General features: G+C 41.6%; 1 protein-coding gene across 1 annotated transcript in view; it reads left to right on the top strand.

The window, feature by feature from the left end:
* Positions 1-12,528, top strand: part of SLC22A23 (solute carrier family 22 member 23) — a 226,133-nt gene extending 213,605 nt beyond the window's left edge. The window contains exon 10 of the mRNA XM_089682214.1: positions 9,365-12,528. Coding sequence (XP_089538340.1) covers positions 9,365-9,722 — 358 coding nt within the window. The 3' untranslated portion in view covers positions 9,723-12,528. The remainder of the gene's footprint in view (positions 1-9,364) is intronic.
* The last annotated feature ends 6,337 nt before the right edge of the window (positions 12,529-18,865 follow it).

An 18,865-nucleotide genomic window follows, 5' to 3' on the forward strand; every position in this document is an offset into this window, starting at 1 on the left:
AGGATGTAGGCGGGGCAGCCAGGATGTAGGCGGGGCAGCGTGACGAACTCCTCTCACAGTCCGCCCTGAAGACCGGAACACAGCGCGGGAACACAGCGAGAGGAACGCGCGGAGCAAAGGTAAGTGAATTGAGACAATATGGGGAATTAATTACTATAGGGGGGATGAATTACTATGGGGGATGAATTATTATATGGAGGATTAATTACTATGGGGGATGAATTACTATGGAGGATGAATTACTATATGGGGGATGAATTACTATGGAGGATGAATTACTATATGGGGGATGAATTACTATGGAGGATGAATTACTATATGGAGGATGAATTACTATATGGGGGATGAATTACTATGGGGGATGAATTACTATGGAGGATGAATTACTATAGGGGGGATGAATTACTATGGGGGATGAATTACTATGGGGGATGAATTACTATATGGGGGATGAAGCTAACTGCACGATCCTGTATATAGCATTAAGGTAAGAAACAATATATGCAGTGTCGGATTTGTTTTAAATGTTGCAATGGTTTTGCGGCCCCCAGTCTTTTTTTTCCCTTCGGAAACGGGTCCAAGTGGCTCTTTATGTCTTAAAAGTTGCAGACCCCTGGTCTAGGGTTATCAGTGGTGTACCCCAGGGTTCAGTGTTGGGACCCTTACTTTTTAATATATTTATAAATGATATAGGGTCTGGGATTAAAAATCCCATTTCAGTCTTTGCAGATAACACCAAGCTGTGCAGTGGAATAATGTCTTTACAGGATGTCTTCAACTTACACGCTGACCTCAATGCTCTGTTTAATTGGGCAACTATGTGGCAAATGAGATTTAATGTTGATAAATGTATGGTTATGCACTCGGGGGCTAAATCTATGCATGCATCATACATACTAGGGGGGGTACAACTGGGGGAATCAATGGTGGAGAAGGATCTGGGAGTTCTGGTAGATCACAAGCTTAATAATGGCATGCAATGCCAAGCTGTGGTTTCTAAAGCGAGCAAAATCCTCTCTTGTATTAAAAGAGGTATAGACTCCAGAGAGAGAGATATCATATTACCCCGGTACAAATCATTAGTAATACCTCATCTGGAATATGCAGTTCAGTTTTGGGCACCAATTCACAAACAGAACATTGGGGAACTGGAGAAAGTAAAGAGAAGGGCAACCAAACTGATACGAGGCATGGAGGAGATCAGCTCTGAGGAAAGATTAGAGGAACTGAATTTATTCTCTCTTTAGAAGAGGAGATTAAGGAGGGATATGATCTCCATGTATAAATACATCAGTGGTTCATATAGTGAACTCGGTGTAGATTATTCACCCTGAGGTCATCAGAGAGGACAAGGGGGCACTCTTTACATCTGGAGGAAAAGAAATTTAATCTCCAAACACGGAAAGGTTTCTTCACAGTAAGAGCTGTAAAAATGTGGAATAGACTCCCTCAAGAGTTGGTTCTGGCCAGCTCAGTGGATTGCTTCAAAAAAGGCCTGGATTCTTTCTTAGTATTCAGTTATATTCTGTGTATCTAACATTTATAGGTAAAGTTGATCCAGGGAATATCCGATTGCCTCTCTGGGGATCAGGAAGGAATTTTTTTCCCTGCAGGAGCAAATTGGATCATGCTTTGCTGGGGTGTTTTTTGCCTTCCTTAGGATCAACTGTGGGTGTAGGATTATAACTTTTTTTTTTTTTATGGTTGAACTGGATGAACTTTTGTCTTTTTTCAGGCAGACTAACTATGTAACTATGTAATATATTGATGCCTGCTGAGGTTGTTGGGGTGTAGTAGAAACACCCTGGCGCAGATTTATTTGTCCAGTGGCTCCAACAACAACCATTTACATTCAATCTGTTATGTTTTCAGGTTAAAAAGTAAGATGTGATTGGTACAAGCACAATGTTTGTTCTGACAGCTTTCATTTATTTTCTCATAGTCCTTTGTTAAAATTGTTGTAAATTCTTACATATACCCAGTGAAGTTACTGGCCTCAGGTGATACAACTCCTCCTACATACGTTGTACCTGTTTATCTGCAGCCATATTTCCCTGACATCCATTCAAAGTGCACAATTTACGCAGGAACTTTCAGCTCTGAAAAGCAGGGGGTGGAGAGCTGAAATTACATCAGTTGGGATAGCTCTGAGAGCTGGTTGGAGGGAAGACACCCCCCCCGCCCACCACACCACACACAGTTCAGAGGAACAGGAGCTGTCAGTCGGCTGGAGCTTCCTCCCATCACCATTTTTCTCTGGGTGTCAGGGAAACTTTTCATTTGATTGATTCATGCTGATAGCAGAGGAACAAAGCAGTAGACAGAAAGAGACAAGTACACACTATAGAGGGGTTTGCTTTAATCATATATTCATGTCTACTTTACAAGGATTGAATTGTCATGAATACTTGCTCTGAAGTCTGATTTAAATGATTTGGCTATAAAATATTTGTAATAAATGCATTTCTATGGTTAGAAGTTACATTTTGTCAGTTATTGTCAAAGGAGCCCCATACCAAAAATGGATAAAAGAGTCCAAGATCATTTTATTTGTTGTTAAATAAGGCATATAAAACAGCCAGTGCAATTCAGAGACAACACCACTTCCCCCTCAAAAACCTTTGATGGCCTCAGAGGAAAAAGTGACTTCACATATCTATATAAAACCAGTATTAAAGTAATTGCAAAGGCTCATTTTTGTTTTTTTAATAACAAACCTGTTGTACTTACCTGAACCTCCTCTTCTGCCACCCCCACTGGCACTCTTGGCTCCTCCTCTTCTTTGTGTGCCCCATGGCAAGCTACTTGTTATGGGGGCCACACGTGCAGCCTCATCCCAAGCTGGGTTGTGTGCATCTATAGACACACACAGCCTTGGCTCAGCCCCACCCTCTTCTCCCTTCTCACATGTTTTGACTGACAGCAGCAGGAGCCAATGGCTCTGGACTGATATAGGACTCAGATAAATGTTAAGGTGGGGGACACTGGTATTGTAAGGGAGAGAATGCATTAAGGTAAAAGAAAAACCTTTAGCCTTAACAACCACTTTTACCTCCCTGGCGGTATTCCTGAGTATAGCTCGGGGTAAAGTTTCAGTACCAAAAGCGGTAACCCCGAGCTACACTCGGGAATACCATGCAGCGTTGCTCAGGGATTCCCTGCAGAACTTACCTTGTCCTGCTCTCCTGCGATGTGTCCCCTGCAGCGTCCTCGGCCATCTCCTCTGGCCGATCCGTCTTCCGGGTTCTGGTCCCTGCGAGGTTCGAGACGTACAGGGCCAGAACCGGCAGGAGATTTGAACATTTTAAAAAGTGGCATTCACAAAATACACTAAAATCGCATAGTAAAACATTACTGTTTCAAAGCATTTCACATACATTTTGTCCCGAGTGCTTTGTCCTGTGCCCTGCCTACATTTTTACTGTTCTTTCTGCCTGGCATCCAAAAAGCGTCCCTTTAGGTCAAAAGCGGTTTTAGACCAGCTAGAGAACAGCGATAGTAAATTAGAACTACTTGCAGAATTGAGTGATAATGATTCGTGGAGAAATTCATCATCAGACACTGAAAACGATTCTGCGACTGAACTTGGCGCTATATTTCAAATTTCAGGGTTTTTAGTTTGATTATATTATTGAATTAAATGTATTATTATATTATTATTTTTTCTGATTATTATATTATAATTTATTATTTCAAGTTTTATCATACCTGGGATGTTTACTAGACTCTTGTTCGGACAGATTTCAGTGAGTTATTCCTAAAAATTACAGGCCTACAATAAAAAAAACGACATATTTCCATGCAAAAAAAGTACCGCTTTCAGCACAGAAATATGGACATAATCAGACCGCTAGGGAGGTTAAACCTTCCTCATGGAGTAACAATGTAACAGTTGTTGAGCAGCAATGGAGCATATCTGTGAAGTCACTGTTCTCTTTGAGTCCATATAGGGTCTGTCCTGTGCTTGATAAAAGGGGGTGGTGTTGCCCCAAAACACGTTAGATGGTTTTATCTCACTTATTTACCACCAGTTAAAATGATCTTTGGACTCTTTCATCCATTTTTGGTCTGGAGCTCCTTTCTGTATGTTTATGGTTTGAGCTACTGTCAGGTGCCTAATGAGGGAAGTCTTGCGGGAGCTGCCTTGTCGGAGCTATTGAGCTTGTTTGAAGTTTTCTTTCATATTAACTAATGTAAAAGTTTGAGATTTTCCAGCACCTCTTTAAATGTGTTGTGTAAGTATGTTATGTCTAAGCATGCTCAGTGTAAGCTCTATCATTTACCTTTTACCCTGCTGCAGCCAACTATGGGGCTCTTTCTTTGCCCAAAGCTGCAGTCTGCGGGTGGAACCTCTGCGTTGTCTCATACAATACAGGGCAGGGCTAGACAGACCCCACTAGAGCAAGGAGAAAGGTATAGGAAAAGGATTTACTCCCTTTCTGTGCATCCTTGAACATAACAGATAGGGGGGGGGAGCAGGACTTTAGATCCTCATGCACACTGGACATTTATACAACTGCTGTTTTTGGCTTTTGGCATTTTTTTCTACAGCCAGTAAACTCCCCAGCATGTTTTCCTATGTGTCCATGCACACATAGACTGTAATCAATGTTTTTTGGCTAGAAAAAAACCCCCAGGACTAGTGGGTTTCTAGAGGAGTTTTTTTTAGCTGTAAAAATGCTCTTAATGCAGTAAAATGCAGCAAACTAGCATTTTTGGAAATTTTTTTAGTAAATTTTTAATTTCTAGTAAAATTACTAAAAAACGCGGCTAAATGCTAATGCAAAAACGCTGAAAAACTCATGTTTTTAACGTGAATTTACACAGCTAACGTTACCAGCATTATTAAAACGCCCAGTGAGCATGGAGCCTACAGGCTAAATTCACCTTTAGCCCTGGTTCACGCTGATGTGGTGCGGAATTCGCAGCATTTTCTGTGTGATTTCCGCACCACATCAGATCTCACCCCGTTCATGCAAACTGCTGCGGGTGTGTATGTTAACAACACCACGAAAGCGGTCTGCAAAATGCGATGCATTTGGCACAATTGGATCGCAAAGGTCTGAATACCCGTGCGATCTGATTATTGTGCGAACCAAAAAAGGGTCTTGCACCTTTTTGGTGCGGGTGTGGTGCGATTAGAGCGATACAAAATGTAAGGCTCCAATCGCACCGCACACAAATCACATGTAATTGGCACAGGAATGCGGTGCAGTTCCTGTGCGAATCACATGCGATATACCGCACTGCATATATGTGAATCCAGGCTTAAAGAAAATAAATGCACGTTTTTGCAGTTGAAAAAATGTTCATTAATTTTTTTTTTAATTAGAAGCCTGCAAAGCGTTGCACTCACGATTAGTAGCTCACATCTGCAGTGTCAAGCTGCGGCACACTGTCAGTGTAGCTGTCTGCCCCTACCTCGTATAGGCAGGTTGTTCCTTAATTGCAGAAACAATCAATTCATTACTAGGGCACTCACCAGCACCCTCGTTGTTTGAGAACTACAAGTTGTCAGCCGCAATGGTTGATGGTAAATTGTGACAGCGGATGGGGGGAGAGGATCTCCCACCCACTGTCACAATGGGGGCTTGAGGGGGGGGGGTGCAAGGGCTGCAGATTTAGTACTGTTACATCCTGAACACGAGTGTAACGTAACATGTTATAAAAGGTGAACGTACCCTTTAACTTCTGACATATGCATTCTGTAGCCCATCGCAGTGTTGGATATCATCAGAGATTCATTGTCCCCAGTCTAGTGTAACAAATTTCTAAAGTGCACTGTCATTTCCACCTGTAATCTGTGATCTTCATTGAGTTTTAAGTGGGATTTTACAGAGACAAAGGAATAGTGAGGCTTTTGTGTGTTTTGCATTAACCCCATCAGATTAGTCGGTGCACTGTGGTGCTTGTATTTTTCCCTTCTTCCATTTGTCAGCAATGCAGTGAGGTCCTACAGCGACTCCTGCCAAATAGGTACATAGAAGTGCATTAGACAGCTCTCAAAAACAACTGCTCAAATATTAACATTTAAACATCAGCACAGCAACTGTTGGCTTTTATTAAAAAGAGACTTTGTTTTTCTGCAGATACTGCTGTGTTGTCTGAGTTGGAAGAATGCCAGAGTCCCTGTTCCTTTAGAGAACATAAAACACAACATAAGCTACAGTAGTCATCCGTTTGGCTGGAGGCCTAGATGGTGTTCTTACCTGTACAAACCATCGTTGGCCATGTCAGTCCCTTTTATAGTATACCCTACACTTTCCTTTTACACAGTGCAGGCCTCTTCAGGCCTTTTATTGAGTGGCCTGTATAAACGTATGTATTAGAATATTATATAACTATATAAAACAGGAAAACCCATCAAAATGGAGGTGTCTACCTGTTCAGGGTCAGAGCTAGTTCACCGCACTCAGATATATTCATTTGTATGCAAGTCCCAGCCTTTTATACTACCTGATTGGAAAGTGTTTGTCAGTCACTGTCTGCCCTCTAGTGGGAAACAGAACTAAAAACCACCATAATATGCATCCAAATTGGTTTTCTTGGGGAAAAAACTTGTGCTAAGAAAAATAAATGGGCCGCCATAGTTGACCCCACCTAAAAATACTAGATACCTGCAGGGCCACTGCTGGACTATTTTGCGCCCCAGGCAAGACCAGCTACTTGCGCCCCCCCCCAAAAAAAAAAATTTAAAATAGTAGAAAATATTAAATCAACAAAACATGAAACTGCATTTATTTTAATTTGCAAAAATAAGTGCCACCAGCACCAATATTAAAGACAAAATCAGTGTCACAGACTGTATCTGTGGCTGGAAGTGGCAGGGTGACAGTTGCAGTGAGTGGAGGGTGATGGATCCACACTCTGACAGATCCCAGGCTGGAATTCCCCAGGAAATTGGGGGGGAGATAAAACACTGTGACAACAGGCAGCCCAGTCCACACACACACAAAACACCTGAATTGAGCGATCCCACACAGTGACAGATCTGACACAGATCAGCAGGCACAAGAAGAGCAGGCTGTGGGATTGTGATGATGTCATCACTCACTGACACATTGCGAATGTAATAGATGGCCGCCCGGCTGGCTGGGCCACACTCACACAGTTACGAGACATCAGAGTCAGACATTACCTTCTTCTGCAGACACAGCTTTGCCTCCACTGATGAATGGGAAGAGAAGGGCTGGAACTCCACAGTGATCAGCAGCCGCCAGCTGGTTTCCAGTAAGGGACTGAGTCTGAGGGGAACACTGGAAGGAGCAGCAGCTTAGCTTCTAAACTGGCCCCAGACACCCAGCATCTTCTTCTGTCCTTTCTTCCTCCCCTCTGTCGCCCCTCCTCTCAGCTGGAGGATCATTCATGACGTAGTGGCATCCTACACAGAGAGAGTGCCAGCCTGTGCTGCGCCCAGGCGCCTCTATGTGGCAGTGTGCCCTAAGTGGCTGCCTAGTTTGCCTAGTGGAAGCAGCCATCCTAGCTACCTGCCAATCATGCAATCCAGTAGTCAGATATGCTACTCCAGGACAAGTGTTAGAAATTCTGACTCCACTTGTTGCAACAATATGCTAACTGGCCATTATATATATATATATATATATATATATATATATATATAATATTTTTTTTTATTATTTTAGAGAGGAGCGTATGGTGCCTCATCCATAAAAACACACATAGGAACCAATTGATTCCAACAAAAAGAGGGACTATAAAGGCACTGTACTAGAGGCAGAAACAACACAATTAGTGTACTGTATCCACAATTTTAATTGGTTACAATTAAATAAATCATAATTAGTTGTGTTAGATGTACTTCCGCAATTTCATACACATTTCTAAAAACATTGCACCCTTTGATGCTAAAAGAGACTTATATATAGTTTGTCTTCCAATGCACGTGCATTTCTTTGAAGATTCCAAGTTCAAAGTGTTTCGCAGCCTAAACTGCTGCATCTTCAGAGACAAAATATGGAAGGATCACAACTTTTAAAAACAGGCAACTGTTATGTATGTATGGTAACCCAAGCCACTGACAGCATGGATGATCCCACCTTTCCCCCTGCCACAGAGGATGGGGGATGACATCAAAGGCACTGGACTACACGAGAAGAAGACCAAAGTCATGACAGGCCCAACACCAGCCAATGATACAGCCAGTCACTTATGTAAAATGCTTCCTCCAGCACAGGTGTCAGCTGCAAAGCACCAATAAAAAATGTTATATGTTATAATAATTGTATTGTTTCTGCCTTGATTACAGTACCTTTAAAGGCCCCCTTTTTGTTGGAATCAGGTGGTTCCTATTTGTGTTTTGATTCCTCTTGCATATGCTTGTTTCTGGTTAGTCACTCAGAAATAATTAAATCCTAAGAAAACTGGAATTTTTCTCAGTCCACTTTTGCCCTTCATATACATCTAATGAGTGTCTGCTTTTCTTTGTGCTAGTCCTGGGGTTTGTAGATCCCCTTTACCCTCTTAAAGTGTTACTAAACCCACAACAGTAAAATCAGTCTGTAGATGCAGTAAAGCATGCTTGTTATACTCCCTGTGGGGTTAATCCTCTGCATTGTGTAAAAAAAAAAACCGAGTCTGGTCTCTCTGATCCTCCCCTTCTTCCACAGTCCCCAATCCATCTGCTGATGGAACAGAGCCCTGGGAGGCACTCTGCACATGCTCAGTTTGGTGTGTATAGCTAGAGAGGGTTTTTTTTTTTGGGGGGGGGTATGTGATCAGCACAGGGGCAATCCGCACTGTACAGACAGAGGGTCAGGCATTATGCAGCCTCATAGGACAGGCAGAGCAGAATAAAAACTTCTCCTACAAGTTTCTACCAGTGCTCGGCCGGACACTGATAGAAGTCACAAGACTGCTCTAACTACTGCTGAGAAAAGGTATTTAGCAGTTTATATTTACTAAAATAATTGCATTTCCATGTTGTGTGTACTGTGGGAGGCAAGATATAGAGAATGCAGGGTCCTGGGTTTAGTAACACTTTAAACAGGTTTCAAACAGAAATCATTCAACCTATTGCTGAAAATGTTATCTTTGATGTGGAGAAAATTGAATAACAGTATTCCTGTAGGTGTGCCACCAATACATGTCATCTTTAGAAAGAAACTTTAAGCAGATCTTAGTGCTCTGGTTCCAATTCTCTTTTTTTCTTGTTTTTTGATTGCATATAATCGTGTTTTAGGATGTGTTCATACAGTATATGGCATGCTAAACTTGGCTTTATCTGTTTGGCTGGATGCAGTTGTATGTGTTCATTATTCTTTAATATGCAGGGAAAAAAAGCCTTTCTTGCCAGTGTGAAACCATGTCTAATTAAAAATCTGTTTCCTTTTTTTCTATCCCATAGATGTGGCGGCCTTGGACTGGTTCTAGCCAGTGCTGGTTTTGGAATGTTAACAGCCCCGATCATGGAGCTTCATAATCAGAAGGGATACTTCTTACATCATGTCATCTTTGCTTGTTGCACACTGATCTGTATAATTTGCATTCTTCTGCTGCCTGAGAGTAAGAACCAAAATCTACCAGAGAACATCCCTGATGGAGAGCATTACACTCGACAGCCTCTCCTACCTCACAAGAAAGGAGAGCAGCCTCTCTTGTTAACAAACTCAGAACTCAAGGACTACTCTGGCCTCCATGACTCTGCAGCCATGGGAGATGGGGTGTCTGAAAACACAACTGTCAACGGGATCAAGTCAGCATAGCTGGACAAGTCCCATGGAAGAACATCATATATTTATTATTTGTTTCCCCTTTGCACAGGTCGTAAAGGCCAACCACAGGATTGTCTAACACTGGGGCACCCTCCTACTTGGCTTCTAAACCTTGTCAACCTGAGGAAAAAAGCACCAAGATGGAATTGTTTGAAGCAAATTCCAGGAAAAAAAGCATTTCCAAATATTATACCCTATCCACCAATATACTTGTGTTTTGTGTCACTCCAGTTGGTCACAAGATAAGTCTACTGCAACCATACTTGAGCAAAAATAATCTGATTAATTGGCAAAACTTTTCATATTTAGGATCCCATCCTCCATCTTCCATCCTATATTTCTTTCTCTTAACAAATGCAGAAGTTGCCCACATAGCATTTAAAATAAAAGTACTGTGACTCGTTGGTTGTGGGGGGTAGGTCTCAGTTTCAAGTGTCGAGAAATACTTTTAGCTGGAAATAATCCGGCACAATGAAGGGGCAACTTGTCTAAGCACTGGGAGGTTCTACCCACTAGTGGCTAGGAAAAAAAAAGACTTTTTGCACAAAGTGTGAAGGACATTTACACTGTACGTAAACATAAGTAAGGACTGAGTGAATGGACTCAAAGTTCAAATACAGTTCAGTTTTTTTATTTTTTTCTAAAATACTTGAGCAATACAGACCAATTGGAAAATGAAATATATACCACTACCTTGAAAGAAGTCTGTCGGTTGCTATATGTTCCTCCTATGACATGTAGCTGTGACCGAGCACACCTAATGGTTATCCCTCAGGTTTCACGTCTTGACGTTGAAGACATTTGGGAGAATGCTTTTAGAGATGTGTGGTAAATACGTGCCAAATTCTGCAGAATCCTTCCGTCCCATATGAGCATAATGTTACCTGCTAATTGTAGCCAGGATCTGGATTTCATCAACAAGAACATGATTACACGAATATTTGTGTGATGCTTTAGCTGTCCTGATTCCCATGTAGATCATGCAAATTGGCTTTAGTGACTGCCGCAAGGTTATTTGGTCTCTGGAATCCCACTTGACATGTAGCAGATTTTTAGCCCTACCACCAGAGTGCAAGAAAGTTCCATTACATGGACAATGTTGTTTTTATCGGAGAATGTGAAATTTTGCATTGAAATAGTAGGGCTCTTTAAAATGTACTTTAAATAAACAGTTGATTTTTTTTTTTTCTCAAAATGTTCGAGTTTCAGGATTCCATGTAGGGAGCCTTATTGACTAATCCAAAGATCACTAAGCCCTCTCGATCCCAATTCAGGACTGGGTATTGATATAATACAATACTGGTTTGTTGGTTTATAGGTAATGCTACTGGAAGTAGTAGTGCAGATATAAAACAATGCACATGCAAGGTAAATCTAGTGTATAGCATGGTGCAGAGGAATTACATAGTAATATATGTTTTTTGGGGTTACTGGTCAACTTGTTAAAGACAGCATTACAAAAAAAAAAAAAAGCAAAAATATTTTTCAGCAGTAAAAAGGAAAAATGAATTCCAACTGCCAAGGTTAGATTAGTGAAACATTTTTCCATAAGCTGGGCCTTCATAAAGGCATAAAGGTACAGAACACATCCATGGAAGTGTAGTCATTGTAAACTGTTACATTAGTGCTTTCTAGTTGAATACTGTTAATTATATAATGTGAACAATGCTTTTTGGTGACTATTTTGACGCATCATGAGAAAAGTCCCAAAAAGTCCTAAACAAAAACGAATCAACCTTTGGCCGGTTTAGTTTTGTGAATTGGAGGGAGGGATGTTGGGGGTTTGTACAAATGGAAATTCAATGTTAGTATTTTAATAAATGTTTCTAAATGTTGTAGAGCCAAAACCATGGGTTCACCAAACTGGAAGAAGTGCCATTAAATGAACTGTTAAGTGTTGACCACTTTACCGTTGGGATGACTTAAAGCGCACTGCATCCTCTCTTACAAAAAAAAAAAAAAAAAAAAAAAGATGGGGATATGATGCACCTTATAAGACTAATGTGTTCTAAAGTGTACCGTGAGTGTTTTTGGAGGAAATTAGCCTATTTTAGACTAGGTGTTCAAAACACCAATCCTATCCATTTGTTTTCAGTCATGAAAGTGATAACTTTTAATGTCCTCTTTGTATAGTACCCCTGAAACAATTGTTCATTAATTGTAGGCATTGTACTGTAGACTTTTTAAACCACTAATATTAATCCTGCTATCATGTCCATCATTTTAAGAGCCATTGCAATAGTTTGAACTGGTCAGCCATACAAAGCAACTGCGCCAGTTGTTTTATTTTTTTTTTATAGGAGAACACTAATTGTACACCTCCAGGCACATGCTACCAATACACAAGGGACAATTTTTTTTGCATTAACGTAATAAAGAACTAAACAAACAATGCTGTAGGTTATTGCTAAAGGATACCTGGCTGCAGCCCAATGCTTTCTGGGATCTGTGGAACCTTAATGAACTTTAATGCACAGATTAGTTCCAAAATCTGGATGTATTTATAAGCAATTTCATCTCCTGCTGTTTGGATTTGCAAAAAATATATATTTTTTAATAATATCCCTATGAGATGAGAAGTCCTACATATCCCCCCTGTGTTTTAAGACAAGAATTTCATTTTATTTTTTTGTTTCAATTCAGGAGTAATTTGGTGGTACACATCCATAGCACAAGCTTTCAAATGGAATACTGAAAAACATGTCTTACGAACTAAATGTGTGCATGTCACCTGGTTGTATCAGCGCAAAATTATTTGTACTGTATGTGTACAGAAATAAAAACATACAAAACTCCAGCCAAGAAATTGTTTTTTTTACTAAATAACTAATAAAATTGTGCTCTTTTGTTGAAGGAGCTCAGTACAGAAGAGCCATCACTGCAATAGTGGCTAACGCAGGGATGGTCATCCCTGTGTAATGGAGGTATGAGGGAAAGGAGGATGGGACTTAAGCGTATTGGTGAGGTTGGGGGTTGCAGGCATGTTCGCCAACATGCCTGCAACCCCCAACCTCACCCCCAGTAAGCTCAATACAGAAGAGCCATAACAGCAATATTGGCTAGCGCAGAGATGGGCATCAGTGTAATGGAGGTATGAGGGAAAGGAGGATGGGACTTAAGCATGTTGGGGGTTGCAGGCATGTTGGCGAGTGTAGCCAGCAACCGAAGCTGCAGCTCTATGACTAGACACCAGAAGTAGGGCGGTGTAAACTGCCAAGCAAGATATTAAAGTGCTTTTGTGAGCCGTAGCAAAAGTTATATAAGGGGTATAGGCAATTGGTGTGAGCTGATAGAAAGTAGAAGCACACCTCTTGGTGTGCTTCCCCATTGGGTACTACTGTTGTGAATGGTGCTGGTCTACAGTTAAGTCAATGCTACCACATAGTGTCTCCAGATTCAGCCACAATGGCACCAATACCTGGCACATGTATGGTAGTTACCCAATCTTAAAAACGCCACACTACCCCTAGAGTGGACTGGGCATTTAGTGACAGAGCTTCTGATCTCCTCTAATCTGCAGCGATCTTCGAAGATAATGGTAACTGCTTACCAGCACAGGAAGTCTTCTGTCACTGATTATATTTTGGCTTATACTTGTCACATGATCTACTGAAGGGAGCTGAACATAAATTATTAGTGAAGGGAGACTTCCTGTACCAGTTGATTGCTGGTATGTGAGATGATTGCTGCAGGTTAGAGGAGATCAGCAGCATTGTCACTAAATGCTGGGTTCTGCTGCCTGCGCAGTAGAACCCAATAGACTTCTATAGGCCGGAGAGACAGGTCAGTCCACTCATCACATGGCCAATAGTGCAGATCAAACTTGACGCCCTCTTCTCAACAGGTAATTCGGTTCAGGAGCCTACACAATAACGAATTGGATCAGTCCAAGAAGCCTCCCTGCAGGGTACAAGTAGACATTTGGGCACATGAGGAACCCAGTTATCCTCTAGCACTCTGCACCTTTACATTGCAGCTCCCTGTCCTCCAGCTCCCCTACCATGGTTTTTCTGCATCCAATGCCAGACATCTGCCCCTATCCGCTGGGTGTGCATATACAGTAACAACTCCTCTCAGCCTGTCATTGCTTTGTACAGGCTTCCTGGCCACAATTCTTGCTGCTGGAATCAGCTGTATGCAGATAATTTCCCCAGGAAGCCTTATACTTTAACCGCTTCCTGCCTGGCCACTATATATAAATGACCAGGAGGGAGCTTTCTTGTTCTTCTGGACTGTGCAGTGGTGCAAACTGTGATTGTTGTGTCTACCTGATGCAGCAGATCACAGATTGAGGTACATGGCTGCTGGGCACTGTACTACACACTGAAAAGCTATTTTTTTTTTTCTTTTAATAAAAGTATCTGTCACGGATCGTTGTCACTACAGCAGTGTAACTGCACTGCTCAAAAAAATTAAAGGAACACTTTTTACCAGAGTATAGCATCAAGTCAATTAAACTCTTGGGATATTGATCTGGTCAGTTAAGTAGCAGAGGGGGATGTTAATCAGTTTCAGCTGCTTTGGTGTTAATGAAATTAACAACAGGTGCAATAGATGGGCAACAATGAGATGACCCCCAAAACAGGAATGGTTTTACAGGTGAAGGCCACTTACATTTTTTTTACAGACCAGAAGGTTTGCTGTGTATCCCAGCACAACCTCAAGAGCATGGAGGAGATTTCAGGAGACAGGCAGTTAGTCTAGGAAAGCTGGATAGGGCGTAGAAGGTCCTTAACTCATCAGCAGGACCAGTATCTGCTCTTTTGTCCAAGTAGGAACAAGATAAGCACTGCCAGAGCCCTACAAAATGACCTGCAGCAGGCCACTGGTGTGAATGTCCCTGACCAAACAATCAGAAATAGACTTCATGAGGGTAGCCTGAGGGCCCAACGTCCTCTAGTGGGCCCTGTGCTCATTGCCCAGCACTATAGCGCTCGAATGGCATTTGCCACTGAACACCAGAATTGGCAGGTCTGCCACTGGCGCCCTGTACTTTTCACAGATGAGAGCAGGTTCACCCTGAACACATGTGACAGATGTGAAAGGGTCTGGAGAAGCCATGGAGAACAGTATGCTGCCTGTAACATTGTTCAGCATGACTGTTTTCGTGGTGGGTCAGTGATGGTCTGGGGAGGCATATCCATGGAGTGACACACAGACCTTTACAGGCTAGACAACGGCACCCTGACTGCCATTAGGTATTGGGATGCAATCGTTGGACCCATTGTCAGACCCTACGCTGGTGCAGTGGGTCCTTAGTTCCTCCTGGTGCACAACAATGCCCGGCCTCATGTGGTGACAGTATGCAGGCAGTTCCTGGAGGATGAAGGAATTGATACCATTGAATGGCCCCCATGCTCGCCTAACCTAAATCCAATATAATTTTGGTCAATTCGATGCCACTAGATTGCACCTCAGACTGTCCATGAGCTCAGTGATGCCCTGGTCCAGATCTGGGAGGAAAAATTCCAGGACACCACGTGGGGGGCCATACAACCTACTGAGTACCATTTTGAGTTGCTGCAATGAAATTTCAGCAAAATGGACTAGCCTGCTGCATCATTTTTTTTACTTTGATTTTCGGGGTGTCTTTGAATTCAGTCCTCTGTAGGTTCATAATTTTCATATCCATCAAACGATGGGGCATCCTTACATTCCTAACACATTACCCAGTCCATATCAATATAGATATCCAGCATGATATATCTACCCATTGAAATCTGATGTGTTTTCAAAGTGTTTCTTTAATATTTTTGAGCAGTGTATGATGACATTGTACTGCTCTGGTTAGTGATCAGTCAGTGTATGCCATTGCAGCATTCCTTTCTTTAGCCTTCAGTACTTCCTGGCCAGTGAACATGGCTAGATGTGTGCAATTAGTTTCATTATGAATTGAAATTTGGACAACATTTTTGTAATTCGGAGATTAAGATGTATCTGAATCTCCAAATCACAATAGTAAAGAATTTCAACAAATCCAAAATAAATTGTTATGAAAACAAAATATTCATTCAGATGACATGATGCAATAGTTTGGGCCTTTTTTGTTAATATTTGAAGCATCCAAAATAATGACATAACAAATGATCTGAATCAATTACTCCATTAGTTTTCATTCGAGTTAGCGTAGCATGAATATTCTATCAGCCGATTCAGTTTGCATTAAAATGTTTCATTATTATAAAAACTACATCTGAAATGGAAACATATTGCAATAAATACAGTAAGGTGTAAAAGTGAAATAAGATGACTCCTATTTAGTCTGGGTTAGATGGAGGTGGATCCATCAGAATCTCCGAATCATGACAAATGAATCTGAAATTAATTTTCTTCTATTCATTACTTTCGGATGCACACAACTCCAGTCGATATCATCCAATCAGCTCATTCTATTTTTCTTTGTGGGTTGGACTGGTAGGAATGACTCACTCAGTGCAAAATCAATTTCCCAAAATAACTAAAACAAATATAGCTTCTGAAATACCGAAAGAATTACGGAACTTTCGAAAACAATCGCCTGAAATAACGAATATGTTCCAAAAATTAATCACTCCAACATAATAAATTTGACAAAACTAAATGATTTACCAAATGAAACTGATAAGAATTTTCCCATCATGCACATCTCTAAACGTGGAATTCCTGGAGGCAGCCACCTACCAGTAGGCTGAGCTTGTTAGACTTATAGGAATGGGGACTGCTATAGGTGATGCTACCGAAAGCTATATTATGCCCTGGCCACTCATACAGAAGTGACCATTACAGTATATTGTTTTCTATGCAGCGTTGTTTGAATTCTGTGGTACACAAGATGCAATATCCGGCATACACTCACCGGCCTCTTTATTAGATACACCTGTTCAGGGGCGGACTGACCATTGGGGAACTCGGGCACTGCCCGGGGTCAGTAGGGGGCCCCATGAGATGTCCCTGGTACCTTTCATAATCTTTTTTGGGTGTGATTTGAGTGTGGGCGAGGACACAGGGGACCCATGAAACCCTATTGCCCGGGGGCCCCATGAGTTGTCAGTCTGCCCCTGCACCTGTTCATTTGCTTGGTAACACAAATTGCTAATCTGCAAATCACATGGCAGCAACTTAATGCATTTAAACATCTAGACATGGTGAATACGGCTTTGCTGAAGTTCAAACCAAGAATCAGAATAGGGAAGAAAGGAGATTTAAATGACTTTGAACGTGACATGGTTGTTGGTGCCAGACGGACTGGTGTGAGTGTTTGAAAAACTGCTGATCTACTGGGATTTTCATGCACAACCATCTCTAGGGTTTACAGAGTATAGTCCAAAATATCAAGTGAGCGGTACTTGTGTGGACAAAAATGCCTTGTTGATGTAAGAGGAGAATGAGCAGACTTGTTTGAGATGATAGGATGGTAAGAGTAACTCAAATATCCACTCATTACAATGAAGGTATGCAGAATACCATCTCTGAACGCAGATCGAACTTGAAGCAGATGGGCTACAGTAGCAGAAGACCACACCGGATGCCACTCCTGTCAGGTAAGAACAGGAAACAGAGGCTACAATTTGCAGGCTTCCCAAAATTAGACAATAGAAGATTGGAAAAACGTTGCCTTGTCTGTTGTGTCTCAATTTCAGCTGCGACATTCAGATGGTACACAACATGAAAGCATGGATCCATCCTGCCTTGTATCAGTGGTTCATGCTGGTGGTGGTTTAACAAGGTGGAGGATATTTTCTTGGCCAACTTTGGGCCCCTTTGTACCAATTGAGCATCATTTAAATGCCATGGCCTACCTGAGTATTGTTACTGGCCATGTCCATCCCTTTATTAATAGTGTACCCATCTTCTGATGGTTACTTCCAGCAGGATAATGGACCATGTCAAAAAGCTCAAATCACCTCAAACTGGTTTCTTGAACATGACAATGAGTTCACTGAACTCCAATGGCCTCCACAGTCACCAGATCTCCATCCAATAGAGCACCTTTGGGATGTAGCAAAACAGGAGATTCGCATCATGGATGTGCAGCTGACAAATCTGCAGCAATCATGTCAATATGGACCAAAATCTCTGAGGAATGTTTCCAACACCTTGTTGAATCTATGCCATGAAGAATTAAAGTGACACTAAAGCTTCATTTTTTTAATAACAAACGTCTATACTGATCTGCTCTGTGCAGTGATTTTGCACAGAGTAGCCCCAATCCTCTTCTTTTCGGGTCCATCCCCGGTGCTCCTGGCTCCTTCCTCTCATGCAGTGCCCCCAAGGAAAGCTGCTCGTTGCTGCATACTCATCTCTGAGTCACTGCTCTATGTGTCCATAAGAACACATAGAGCTTCAGCTAAGCCGCCCCACACACTCTCTCCTCATTGGTTTACTGGCTGTGATTGACCTTCCTCTGCTGTCTCAGCCAATGAGGAGGAAAAGTCCACAGACAGCAGAGGCTGTCAAGAACATTGCTGGATAGGACGGGGATTGGGTAAGGATTGCGGGGGGGGGGGTTTACCTTCATGCATAGAATACATGAAGGTAAAAACCTTGAGCATTTATAACCACTTTAAGGCAGTTGTGAAGGCAAGAGGGTCCAACCTGATACTAGCAAGGTGTACTTAAAGTAGCCAGTCAGTGTATAATCAGTCCAAACACTGAAAAAGTCTCAACACATGTGGTATCCCTATAATTGGGAGTAGGAGAATCTACTGTATTTTGATATGAAACTCTTAAGTAAGTCCATGCAGTGTGTAAAAAATACCCTATTAAATTGACAACTTTGTGTAAAAAAAGTTTTAATTTTTTTTTTTTCTGTATCTTCCAAAAATGTAGAAACAAAAAACATTTTCAAAAGACTTATTGTACCTTTCAGAAAATACCATAAAGTGTTTGCTGTCCAAAATTGAGGGTTTTTTTTGGGTGTTTCCACTGTCCTGATGCTCCAGGGCCTCCAAAAATGTGATTGGTAGTCAGGAAATGAGATGCTTAATTTATGCCCCTTGAATGCCTGGTGTTCACACATGTAGTATCGGGAGGCATAGCAGAATATGCTTTGAGGCGTAATTGTAAGTATGCCTATGGTGTGTAAGAAATACCTTAAAACAATAACTTTGTGAGAAAAAAACATTTTAATATTGCAAAAAAAGTGACAGTTACTT

This window comes from Staurois parvus, unplaced genomic scaffold (genome assembly GCF_062004578.1).
Source record: "Staurois parvus isolate SC_StPar_1 unplaced genomic scaffold, SC_StPar_1.0 ptg000287l, whole genome shotgun sequence".
NCBI lineage: Eukaryota > Metazoa > Chordata > Amphibia > Anura > Ranidae > Staurois > Staurois parvus.